This window comes from Hibiscus syriacus, unplaced genomic scaffold (assembly GCF_006381635.1).
Source record: "Hibiscus syriacus cultivar Baekdansim isolate YM2019G1 unplaced genomic scaffold, ASM638163v2 tig00110584_pilon, whole genome shotgun sequence".
NCBI classification, from domain to species: Eukaryota; Viridiplantae; Streptophyta; class Magnoliopsida; order Malvales; family Malvaceae; genus Hibiscus; species Hibiscus syriacus.
The window spans coordinates 1952970-1966240 of record NW_024062792.1 but is presented as its reverse complement, the minus strand read 5'-3'; the positions used below and the strand labels follow the sequence as shown (position 1 = coordinate 1966240).

The following is a 13271-nucleotide window of genomic DNA, read 5'->3' as shown; positions in this document are numbered from 1 at the left end:
CAAATTATCTTAACGGCTAAAAAGATTACTATTGCCCCTACAGATTCCGGGTTCGAGCACTTGCCTCTACAGATGTGTTTGAGATTTTATTGTTAAATGATTTATAATCTTCAGAAAATATACTACCTTATAATCATCTCAGTTTAATTAAAAAAAAACCATAACACATGAAAATTTCGTATTCAAATATGAAAATTTATCATGTTCTCGTATCAATCACTAAGATGATCATATATTATACACTGAAAAAACATACAAAAAATATACCTTAATAACTTGATTGCTAACCAAATGCTAAAATTAAGCCGAAACACATAATTTATTGCCGTGCAGAATATTATCTCCACATAACATAAATATATACATAAAACTCAATTTTAATTACACTCACTCAATCTGAACATATGTTATTCTTGGACGAGAGTAGTACTAGGATAGGAGACCTCCTAGGCGATTGTACTAGCATTAATGCATCGGATCCTATTAGAACTCCACAATTAAACGTGTTTGGGCGAAAGTAGTACTAGGATGAGTGACCTCCTGGGAAGTCCTTGTGTTGCATCCCTCATTATTTTGAAATTTCAGTTTAAACTTTTTTATTCTTCGGATTGATGATTACTCGATTAATTTTAATTTGGAAAAAAAGAAAGAAATAATAGAGTCCGGTGACAAAAAGGATAGATAATGGTGGTTGATTTGACGACAAGATATGAGATTTAAGAGGATTAAAGATTTTAATATTTTAAAAAAAGAATTATGGAATTTTTTTAATTAAAAGAAATTTAAAAGAAGATCACATGTTAATGATAATTTTTTATGATGGATATTAACTTGATCTTAAAATTATAATAAAACATAATGTTAGCCATGTTAATAAAAAAATTAGACAAAAAATAAAAAGAATATAATTTATACCCTTATTTTTTTTAATTAAACTTATATTTTCAAGAAAAACTATAAAATCAAAATAATGTAAGATCCTAAACAAAAACATGTAGCCTAACAAATAAATAAATAAGAAAAATGGATAATATTCTTGAGTACACTTTGTATTAGAAATCTGTCTCAGTATGCAACCGGGCAGTGGCGCCTAGCTCGAGCCCTCGCCGAGACGTCTTCCATAACTGGGACTCCAGCCCTAACCTCCTAATCTCAATAAGCCCACGCTCAACTGCATCCAGTAAAAACAATCAACATACTTTAACCAGACATAACATTACTTCATAATTTAGCATGTCATATGTTTATATGTAGCTTCACTGCTTAACTGGTCTTTGTTACCCTGATCTAGGAGATGTATACCCACGGTAGTAAAGTGAAACGGTTATGGTTAGTAAAGTCTCCAGGTTAAGAAAGGGAGAGGAACAGAGGGCAAGTACCATCGACTGCATCCTGCGAAGTGCACGGTTCTGAACTGCAGGTGATCAACGACTGCAAACGTTCTTCTGCAATATCAGGTTCCACACCATGGGTCATTGCCCTCCTCCAGAAATATGTTAGCCAAGCCTGCATGAAAAATGTGTAAGGAATAAGAAACAGCTAAATGAAGATTCTTGAAATGATGCTTTCTAGGGAAATATACACATTCAATTATGCTTAACATTGCCAATCATTTCGTAAAAGTTGTGAAGTCTTAATGCATTTCCCACAAGTCAAAAAGTAAGGCAGCAACAAGTTGCAGAACAAATAACTCGATCAAGCAGGACGAATGGCAGAATTTTGAGGCCTTGGTACTGTTTCCTTATGCTATATGTATAAGTTTCATCAACATCAAAGTTATTTTACATTTTTAAAATACAAAAGAAAACCTGCCTTTAGCCTAGACCATAACCATACTACTAAGGAGATGATTAGCTGAAGATTTCTGCAACTAATCACTTTCAAATTACACACGATGAACATAAGATACAGGAGAAAACAAAGATTAGCTTGGAGCCATAATGACATAATCATCTTTCTTACATTATATTTGACCCTTAAGACGCAAATGTTTTTCTTAGCAGTGAAATTTGGTACCTGCTTAAAATGCACGTCATCAGACTCCTCTTGGCTCAATTCTGAAGGGAAAAAAACTATCAATGGGAGTAAACAGAATACAGCAATAGTGAGCTTAAACGAACAAAATGGTTGACTAACTTACCGAATATCTCGAATTGACCATCGGTAGGCAGTTTCACCTCCTCTACAATCATGTAAATGGAAGGAAAAAAAAATGTCAGGAGATCAATAGATCTTCTGGATCTTAAAACCATGCCATTCATGTAAAGCTTTTGCATTGACAATGCCAACAGAACAGCAGAAGATTTTCCCACTATCAATAGATGTTATATATGTTCGAAAAGGAAAGGGGAAAAAATACCATTTTTTAGCATATTTGGGCGTCGTTGTTTAGCCAATGCGAATGTAACCGCATCCTCTACCTTTAGAAAAGATTAAAAGAAATGGAAGGGAAAATATTCTTTAAATATACAAACAAACGGACCATTTAATGTGTTATAAGAAGGGGAAAGGGCGATAATATGAGATTCTGCATCATAATTCTATGATAGTAAGTGAGAATAAAGATGGTATGACAGCTGCAAACACAAGCAAATGAAAGAAGAAAACAAACCTTTAATAAAGCCAGTTCCCTTAGACCTTTCTCCACTAAAAGCATGCTCTCAACATTTCTCTCCCCGGATAGTTCATTAGTGTATTTCAGGATCTTCTGTCTTTCTTCTAAATCGTTGCTGGCTGTTCAGTATAGAGATAAGGAAAGAAAAAAAAGGAGACATTTAGTTTTCTCTCTATTGAGAGAGAGTAAAAACTGAATGTGAGGCTCTAAGAAGGAAAATATAATTTAAAGCTTCATTTTCTAATCCTATCAAAAGTCAGACGGAATGTGTTAGGAAGTGGATGAAGCAAGCATGCATATCAAATGAAATCTCTTACATGACATATCCTCCTCTCTGGCTCTTTGTCCAGCAGCTAATACTATTTCAAAAGGAAGAGGTGCAAATGATGACCAATATTCATATTTCACTCCGGCTATATCGGCCTGAATACCTGCAAAAAGTGATGTCCTCAAGGAATCTAAGCAGCTCCATGCAAAATGTAAAGGACACAGTAACAGATTTGCACATTATAGAAACTGTGTCAACTTGAATTACTCCAAGGATTACTCGTCCATTACAATGAACTGCAGCATTGTAACTTTTATAGTGATTACTTATAAGCAGCTTTTTATCCAATACAGAAGCACCAATTCAAAAACATTTAGGAACTTCATGTATTGAAAGATCATCACTTTACCATGTTCCACACATAAACTCCAATAACGAGCAAGCCAGCATCTCTTTAAAACAACCTCTTCCTAAGATGAAAACTGCAGATTACGTAAAAATGGCATAAAGGAGTAAATTGACAGGATGATGTCTAAAAGATTAAGAATAAAGCCAACCATCTCTTCCTCAGTCAGCATCATCCTTTGAGATACTGTTTTCAGTGCTTTGATTTCAAAGTCTGCTGCATTGAGCTTCTCTAAGACGGAATTTGTTTCATCTCTTGCTATCTAGGCCACAATTTAAGAGAAAGAATTATGTTAAGAACGGATATGTTCCCTTTGTGAGAATGGTAACATTTGAAAGAGATAAACCAAGAACATATAACATAGGATCTCAAGATACCTTAGCTTCTGTATGAAGAGCAGCAATCAACTGAGTTTGTGTTCCACCTTTTGAAGCAGCCTGCAAGAAGGACCATGTCACATGCTACTCAGCTGCAGTTCATAAACCATGTAAAAGTAACGCAATAAAATCAGCTCATTAGTTTTTTTTTTTGGGTGAAAAGAGGCCAGTTATAAGCAATAAAGCCTGATTAGTTAGGTTTACAAAACCGATGACACTTATGAAGATGCTTAAGAATGAATAAAGAAAATCTTTCCTTGGCATTTATTTTTGCATATCAGATTCTCGTTTTAAGATTTATACTAAAGATTTCATGCACATGCAAATATTATATGTTAATAAGCCTCTTTATACTTCCTAGTGACACCCAATAGAAGAACAAACCTCCTCCTTCTGGGCTGCTTCCTTCACCTGTTTCTCAAGCAGCTGAGCTCTTGCTTCTGCTTCTTCACACCTCTCCTCTGCAAGGTGAAGCTGGGAAGGCAAATATCATGATGGAGAACGACACAAATAGTGCATGACTATTATTAAATTTTCAATAAGCCAAAGTGCTTGATTGGCTAGCCTAAAGACATCAGAGGTTTTTTTTTTTGGGGTGGGGGGTGGGGGGGGGGGGGGAATGGTGCTGCAATAGCAATATCCAAATGGCAGTACTCAGATAGATTATGCCAGTTATTTGAAGACAACTGTTGCAACAACTTTAGAATATTGGCTCAGTGCTTGAAGATGATGGAGAGCCAAATTGATGTGCATGAGTACAGTATCAACTTTTAAATACAACTTATCATAAGATCTCATTACATTCAACAACGTAAAAAGTTGCATGATAAAAAAGAAAAAGAGTTACTGGAATCACCTTTTGAAGTAAACTTTCATTTGCAACCATTAGCATATCAAACTGCCATGATATTCACAACACATTGTTAAAAAAAAAGTAATAGTTTTCCTAAAGGTCTTCATTGTTTGATCACTTAGACTGATTTTTTCATATTGGGGATAGAACACAGACTGAAATTTAAAGTGTTCAGAATTGAAAAAAAAATCATACAGAGTTTTGAAAAAGAAAATATTGTGAGCTATACACCAGGTTTCAAATGATTTATTAGAAATGAAAAACTAAACGAACCACTTGATGGATGCTAGAAGGGAACACATATAGCTTAACTGATGATTTTACCTCATTTTGTAGAGCAGAAGCGGACTGCTGCGTTCCACTAACTTTCATGTTGTTCATACTCCCGAAATTTGAATCCAATCTGCTTAAGCAGTAAAGTTTAAAACACTAGAGATAAAATAAATTAAGAATCTGAACCAGTGCAATAGCCATTCTAGTCCAGCTTAGAGCTATAAAAATACCGCTTCTCTGCAGGAAAAGGCCTGACTCCTAACTGTTGGCGACCTGGACCCGTGGAACGAGGAGATACAGGTTGTTCTGATGAACTGGTTAATGCCGATGGTCGGCCAACACTTAAAGCTACAGAACTTTTCAGAGTTGATCGTCCAGCTGAAGGTGAAGTGGATTGCTCCATGGAGTTTTGACCATTTGCATGCGCTGGTGTGGGACGTGGTTGGTCTTGATTGACACAAACTGACTAAAAGCAAATTTGAAGTTACAAGTAAGAATTAAATTAATCAGACATATAAGCATTAAACGAACAAACAATTTAGACAACTGAGCAAACTTAGTTATTAGACAAATTACCAAAGGAGAAGATGAAGACTTAGCTCTTCCACCAAGCCCAATGGTTGGTTTACCACTCATTGAACTGCTAGAAAGGTCATCCTCATCATTGTCCTCATCACTTGGTTGTGGACCTACCTGTTGTACTGGCCTTTGGACCATGGGTCTGCCCTGAGTTTTCAAATGGAAGCCTATGTAAAAATTCATTTATCGGTACCATAAAACTCCAGCATTCAAAATTGTAAGATCGATACCTTACTCTGGCATCATAGATAGTTCTTCTCTCACATTAGCATGACAAACAAGAAATTAGCTAACAGATTCATAGCAGGAAAATGCATAATTACCATAGAAGGGCGCGGCTGCATTCCTCTACCACGAGCAAGACCAATGCTTGCTCTGCCACTAACCAAAAAGTCTTCCTCATCACTTTCCTTGTCAGTAGCTTGCGGCATCCGCTTCTGAGATATGTTTTTAGCCTGTAAAATTATACACTGTAAGTCCACTGAGAACAAATTTGTTGGTAGCATCAGGCTTTTGCGTGTGATAAGCAAGCCAGTAAGGTTACTTGAAACCAGAAATCTACGAATTACCCTATTCAGAAAATTCCTTTGCAACTCACTAATTAAACTATCTTTTCTAAACATGTCACTATCACCAAATTTGCACTGATAAGCAAATTAAAATGAAGTTAAATTTTGCTCATAGGACCAATATGTTCACCAAACAATGTCAATAAACTACTCTTTTTTTATTCAGTAGCAAAACATTAGGGAGTATCCCCAATGTCTTAAAGAACCAACTACTGATTTCTAGTGCTCAAGAACACATGAACAGGTATTAGCTTAAGCTTAACAATATTACTTCTCTAATTGCATTCATTTTCTTTCTCTGAGGCTCATTTGACAAACACATGTCTACTAAGTAAATCAGGTGAACACAAGTTACCATAGGAGAGAAAGGCCGCGCTGCCCTTCCACCAAGCCCTATTCTTGCTGTGCTACTCACTAAAAGGTCATCTTCGTCATTCTCATCATCAGCTGCTGCTGGTGGTATTCGAGTTCGAGCTAAGCTTTTCCTCTGGATATTACAAGATAAGTTGAGGAAATAACATACTTATATGCAATATGAAACCAGCTATATGCTACCATTAACAAATTTCAGACCAGTTGCATGTTTGAAAAACATTACCATGCGTTATAAATTGATAAAACTGTTAATGGTGGTAATTTAAAAAAAACAAAAGGTGTTATTTTAACTTGTCAAATGGAATGTGTTGAACTACATCAAAAAGTTTGTGCATCTCACTTGAAAAACACAAGCAGCCGGTCTTAGCTAAAATCAAATTCATATCAGATGATTACCACAGGAGAGGGTGACCTCTTTGCTGTTGCAGTGAGACCTATGCTTGTTGTGTTACTGACTCGGGCATCCTCATCATTGTCATCATCAGATGGTTGTTTCCTTAATGGTGATGGTCTCCTTTGAGGAATATTTTTGGCCTGGATTTTAGAAAGCATGCCCAGGTGAGAACATACATACTAGTAATGTCATAACTTGTCACAACTCTAGCATATGTGAGCAACAAAAGAATTTCAGAATACTCGAAGTCGAAGAGTGATCATCAAAGTAATGGAAGTGTCATTTTAAAAAACATATCATAGGTCTACCCGAAGGAATGAAATTAGAATTAAAAGATTTCAATATGATTACCATAGGAGACCACCCCTGCATTGGTCTTCCACCAGCAAGTCCTATACTTGGCCTGCCACTCACTATAGGATCATCCTCATCATTGTCGTCATCAGCTTGTGTTGACTGCGGAACTCGCCTTTTAGCCTGCAAATTACAAGTTAAAAACCCCGCTGGTAAGAAATAAGTACTTATTTCCAAATGTCAAGTCCTGGCATAGCCTAATAGTATTTTATCTGATACTTCTTGAACACTTCATACTGATATGGAACTTTAATTTCAAAATTAGTGTAAAAAAATGTCAACCTCACACACAAACTCGAATCGGATATCCATGTAACAACACATTACCATAGGAGAGGGAGGGCGTGTTGGCCTTCCAACATCAAGCTGGTCATAATCATCATCACCATCATCATCGTCCTGCTTATTTGACATAACGGCCGCCAGCCTCTGCGCTGCAGCTTTCGTTTGCGCTTTCCTCGGGTTCCCAGCGCCTCCATAGCTTGATCCAGACCGTGTGTGGCTCTGCAGCGGGGAGGCCGATGTCAATGATGATGACGGCATCCCTGGAGCCGCCGAGGTGCTGTGTCTTCTCTCAGTTTGTAACCTCCTCTTATCCATGGTCACTAAAAGAATTTAAAAAAAGAAAATCAATCAACGTCAACAACAAAGAGTAAATAGGATTGAACATAAATCTTACCGGGATGATCAAAACAGACTCTGGAATCCAGTAAATTTTCTTTGACACCAAACGGAAAATAATGAGAAAGTGTGATTGATATGGAACAGTTTACGGGAAACATTCAAAGTGAAAACTGGTAAACACAAAGGATCCGATGCTCATGGCAAGAAAATGGGGAGTTTTTAACGGTCGAATTCCGATTGATCTCTTTTACATTTTGAATAGAAAATAAGGGGACAAAATTAAAATAAATCAAAATTTAAAGACCTAAATAGATAATCATTCTTATATTTTTAATGATAAAAAATTGAGGGGCTATATGGCTTTGTCCCTGTCAACCACAAAAATTAATTCGGAAAAGGATTATTTTTTAATATTCAACTAACCGTTAATAAATTGAATTAACTAAAAATATTTAATATTTAATATTTAATATATTACTCATAAAAGGATATGAGAGACCTTGTGCTTTACAAAAAAAAAAAAAATTAATGTGGGCTTCGAATTATTTTTTCACTCGCTATGATCTTTAAATTTTAAAAAAAAAAACTTAATATGACCTTTTAACCAAGAGTTTCCGTAGTTGATCGTTACGCTACTAACGTGGAATTTTATAATACTGATATGATAGTTCACAATGGTTGATGACGTAACAGATGAGCTAAATTAATTTTTTTTTTTGAATTGAAGGGCCAAATTGATTGTTTTTTCTAAAGTTCAAGAGTCTATTTGATTTTTTAATAAAAAAATAATTTAAATTTAAAATATAAAAATATTTTAAAAAAATATATAAAGACATCAAAAATAAAAATTAAATTACTAAATAATTAAAAATATATATTAGTATTATTTTACCTCGAATTTAACCTAACCTTTATTTATATAAATTTAAACTCGTTCATCCTACATAAATCTTATTTTTTATATTTACCTCTAATTAAAAAGTAAATAAAAAATAATTATACAATTAAGAAGAACATTTTAATGAACATAACATGATAGAAAAGAGTAAACTTCACCTAAATGTAATAATAAAAAATATAAAAAAAAATTGACCTATCCTATCAATTTCTTTATGGACTCTATTGGTCCTTTTTGTCACCTCAATACTTTTATTTTTATGGAATATCAAATTCCCCTTCACAAAATACAATCGATATAAAACTCACATTAGAATTAACATGTAAAAACATAACGATATAATTATAATACTAAATATACGGACAAACACGTAATTTTATGTTAGAGTCAAACTTAAAATTAAAGGGATGAATCAGAAAAACGACTAGCCATCCACCATTCAATTCATCCCTGACTAAATAAAATAAAACTCTAGTTGATATATATTTAAATATTTTTATTTTTTAAAAAAATTAAATAAATCCTTCAAATTTAAGAAAATCAATTTAACCCGCTTGATAAAAAAATAATAAGAATAGTTAGGCCTGAAAAGTCCAAAAACCGGAAAAAGGGCAAAAAAAAAAATACTATCCAAATCCAAGGATAGGGGTAAAGGAAGAGCAACTATCATTCAATAAACTGAAATCTAAACCTGTTCTTGGTGTATCACCATCACTGTAACATCAAGGTAAATAATGTTGGAATTTAAAAGGAAGATCAAAACTGGATAAAAAAGCTCAAAAGAACAAAACTTAGTCTCAGACTCAAAAGAACATGATTCAGTAAAAATGATTTGCAAACTGGAACTACAACCTATCTGATCCGATAGCACGGAATCGTTTCAACTTCTATGAGGAAAGTGCTACTTGAGAGCCTTATGATGCAACATCTTTGGAACACAGTTGTTTACCTGCATGCAGCAATAAGCTCCATTTTCATTCAAGTGACAATTCATGATTAAGAATCCAACAACACAACTTAGACACCGAGAAACACATCTGTAACTGTAAGTTAAGAAACCATAATTTGGACCGTCTATTACCACATAGTCTAATACGAAAGCATTTCCTCAAGATTAAACATTGGATACTAAAATGACAAAGTTCCTTCACCTTGGCAAGAAGATGGCAGTTGGATTTCCAGGTGCAGGAGCATTCTGCCTTAGCAAGGATGCAAGAGAACCAGCTTTAGCTTCAGCATCAGGGTCAGTGAACGACAGTACTTCTACCTCTTCCAGACCAAGTTGTCTTTTGATCAAGTCCAAGTTCACGTTCAGGACCTCAATCTCCCCAAAGGGAAGCTTCAGATCCATGGCTTCGGCACCAATTTTAATTGCCTCATCCTTCTTAAACCTCAAGAATGGCATACATAGTTTCTGGGTTCTTTTAAAGTCTGCTGCCTGGCCAACAGTGCTCTTCTGTAATGCTTTCATTATCTCCCCATCGGATGCAAAAGTCTTGGTATTACTGTCAAATTTGCTTTGAAGAATCTGCAAACACTCTGCTTGCCATCCATCAAATTGCTCATTCACAAAGATTAGGCCCTTTAACTTGTCCTCAGGTAGTGCTGTAACTGGAGCCCCTTTCTTATTAGGTTTCTTTGAGCCCAAAATCTGCTTATTGAGCAACTTTCTCATCAACACAATGGAATCTTGCAAATACTTGTTGGCTTTCTTGAGTTTTAGATCTGGAGAGTCTGCTGTGGGCCATCCCGCTTTTACCACAAAGCCATCCTTCTTCAGAAGCTCTCTCCAAACAAACTCTGCATAGTGAGGGCAGAATGGAGTGATAAGCCTGGTCTGCACATCCATAAAACGCCATACAAGGTCACGGTTCATGCCCCCACTGCCACAAGAGAACCTATACTCATCCCTTGCAGTTTGAAGATCATAAAAGCCAGTTTTGAGAGCCTCTCGAAACATGTAATCTTGATAATTCTTCTCAGTCATTTTGACAGCAATGTTTATCTCATTTTCAAACACTCGATCAGTATAGGTAGATGGGGGACCTGTCCTCAACGATGATTCTGCAGCAAGAATCTCTTCCATCCATGCAATCTCTTTTGTAAGCCGTAAGATTGCAGTATTGGCTGTCTCAAACACAAAGTTTGCATCATCTACACCATCCCCTGCATCAGCCAGAGAGAGCCTTGTAGCATCGGCAGAAAATTCTTCGATTGCCTGGCGCAGTGTCCTAAAATTTCCAGTAGACTTGGACATCTTTTCCGAATTGAGCATAATGTGTCCATTGCACCTGAATCCACGAGGCCAGTGATCCTTCGACATGATTGCTGTGTGGTTGTATATAGAAAATGTCAAATGGTTCTGGATAAGGTCTTTTCCAGACACTCTAAGATCAAATGGGTACCAGTATTCAAATTCCTGTTTCATCTTATAAAGAACAGAAGATGGGATATCTGAAGATTTGGGATGAGGACCACCACAGAAAAGAAATTCCCAGACCTCGTCAGTCATCTGGGCAGGGTTAAGTAGATCAGCACTTTTTCCATACATGTCCCCATTTTGTAAGAAATGAGCAACTGTGTAATAAGCCATGTAAATGGTGGAGTCAGATAATGACTCAACAAGGAATTCTTCATCCCAAGGAATGCGAGTCCCAAGGCCAAATGATCGCGAGCAAGCCCATTGGTTCAGCCATCCTAAAGTATGCTCAAAACCATGCCTTGTCTCATCCGAGTATAGGTTCATGTTCGATAAGCACTCCTCAGACAACTTTTTCCATTCTGGTTCCCCATATGTGATATACCACTGATCAGTTAAAGCCACAACACATTCATCGCCAGACCTTGACATGACCTTTTTCTCAGGCTCACTATAAATTATTGCTTGGCCCGTCTCAATCAGTTTGGTCCTTATCAGTGGCTTCGCTTCCTGGACTTTTCTTCCAGCATACTCTCCAACAGTCATGATTCCCTCAGTAAAACCTCTCAAGTACACCAACTTCTTTGCCTCGGCAAGCTTGTCTTTCTCATTCTGACTTTTGATTTTAAGATCCAGACAAACTTTCTCAGCAGCTCTGTCTCCAAATTCAGGAATGTCAATGATGGGAACAATTTCAAAGGGTAACACCCACTCATCTTTCACCCCAAACTTTGCCCGAAAAGCAGGTTTTGCTTTCAAATCATTCAAGGCCATATAATCATCAGGAGCATCACTAGGAACACTGGTGACAATTCCGGTACCTTTGTCTGTTAGAATGGTCAGCATTGGAAGAGCATATATGATCTCATTAAATGAGAGCGGAGATCTCACAGCAAGACCAATCAGATCATATCCAGTCAGCTCAACCAAGCAAGTGGGCTTTTCGGGGACACGGGAGAGCTTCTGATAAGCAAGGTTGAGTGCTGCCCTCTCAGTCAGAATAAATACCTCAGTGTCATTTATTTCAAAGGCTCCATATTTTCCATCCGGCAATACCCAGCAATTTGTTTGCCCATACATGGTCTCAGGCCTCAATGTTGCAGCAGCCAAGAACACATTTCTCCCTTCAAGAACACCCATTTTGGCAGGAAAAGGTGGCACCACTTCCATTTTAATAATGGTATACTCTTGAGGCTGAACTCCTTCACCAGTTGCCCTATCATGATCGGCACAAGGCTGACCGTCCAAGGGAGAATATATAGTATACCTCATATCTTTAACAATCTTACCCATGGATTTCAACTTCCTCATCTGCCACTTAACAAATGAATCGAAAAAACAGATTCATGTCCGTCGTCACAAACGACCTTCTCCAATCACATCCTAGGCCAAATGCCTTAAGGTCTTCAACAGCCAACGGCGGAAAGAATTTCAGCCACTCATGTGGGTTCTGAAACTTGGATATCTCACTATCCGAAAGTCCAAAACTCCTCATAATTTCCCACTGAAACATCTGTCCACTGGACTTAGAGGCTGCTTTAGATTTTTTTCCTTTAAACTTATCAGGCACCACATTGGCACCTTCATTCGGGTCAGATTCTTCTTTCGAAATAGGTTCCTCTTCGACGAAATCGTGAGGAAAAACCGGTGGATCGCCGTATTTTTGGATTTCTCTAGCAAGTTTATCGGCGGAAGCCTTGATCGGCATACCCGTACAGTGAAAAGCAAACGGCAACAGAACATTGGCACCTCTTAATCTATGGTAAGCAGCAGCAAACTCGAGTTTCGAAAGAGAAAAGGCATGACCCAGATGCAAAAAACCATTCATGTAGGGAAAAGGAAAGTTCCCAAAGAATTTTTCATCTGGTTGAGGCGGTTTCTCGCCGGGTTCTGCCCTGAAAACATCTTTCTCATCCCACCAAACTCTAACCTTCGACTCGATTTCAAGCAGTTTGTCTCTCCTTGCAAAGCTCTTGCCTCCCTCTGTTGCCATCTCGTGAAACTGACGGAATCTATCAAAAAACCAACACAAAATTCCAACTCGTTAAAAAAGAAACAAGCAATAATCTTTGAAAAAAGGGAAGTACCTGATTCTAGTGAGGAATACGGCGTTGAGCCTACGAACAGGCTCTCTAGATCGATTAATCTTTGCTGAGTGGCGTCGGAAAACAGAGGAAATGAATGGAGAAGAGGGAGGATAAAGTGAAGTGGAGTAGACTGCGTTGAATTTCAATTTCAGTTTAACATTACATTACATACGAACAGTGT

General features: G+C 36.9%; 2 protein-coding genes and 1 pseudogene across 2 annotated transcripts; 1 reads left to right on the top strand and 2 right to left on the bottom strand.

Moving 5' to 3' along the window:
* Positions 1-446: 446 nt before the first annotated feature.
* On the top strand, positions 447-565 carry LOC120133729 (annotated as a pseudogene).
* A 487-nt stretch (positions 566-1052) lies between these two features.
* LOC120133674 (coiled-coil domain-containing protein SCD2-like) lies at positions 1053-5024 on the bottom strand. Its single transcript, XM_039150213.1, has 13 exons — positions 4843-5024; positions 4522-4563; positions 4050-4139; positions 3666-3725; positions 3440-3550; positions 3292-3352; positions 2932-3045; positions 2612-2733; positions 2360-2420; positions 2141-2182; positions 2017-2057; positions 1380-1506; positions 1053-1171 (listed from the first exon to the last, which is right to left on the bottom strand). Exons 1-13 carry the CDS (start codon positions 4897-4899, stop codon positions 1053-1055), a joined length of 1047 nt encoding a protein of 348 aa, XP_039006144.1. The 5' UTR covers positions 4900-5024.
* Positions 5025-9517: 4493 nt separating this feature from the next.
* LOC120133527 (leucine--tRNA ligase, cytoplasmic-like) lies at positions 9518-13271 on the bottom strand. The gene is given in 4 exon segments (XM_039150097.1): positions 9518-9533; positions 9736-12344; positions 12346-13015; positions 13091-13271. Coding segments are annotated over 3 exon segments (3264 nt in total). The 5' UTR covers positions 12997-13015; positions 13091-13271; the 3' UTR covers positions 9518-9529.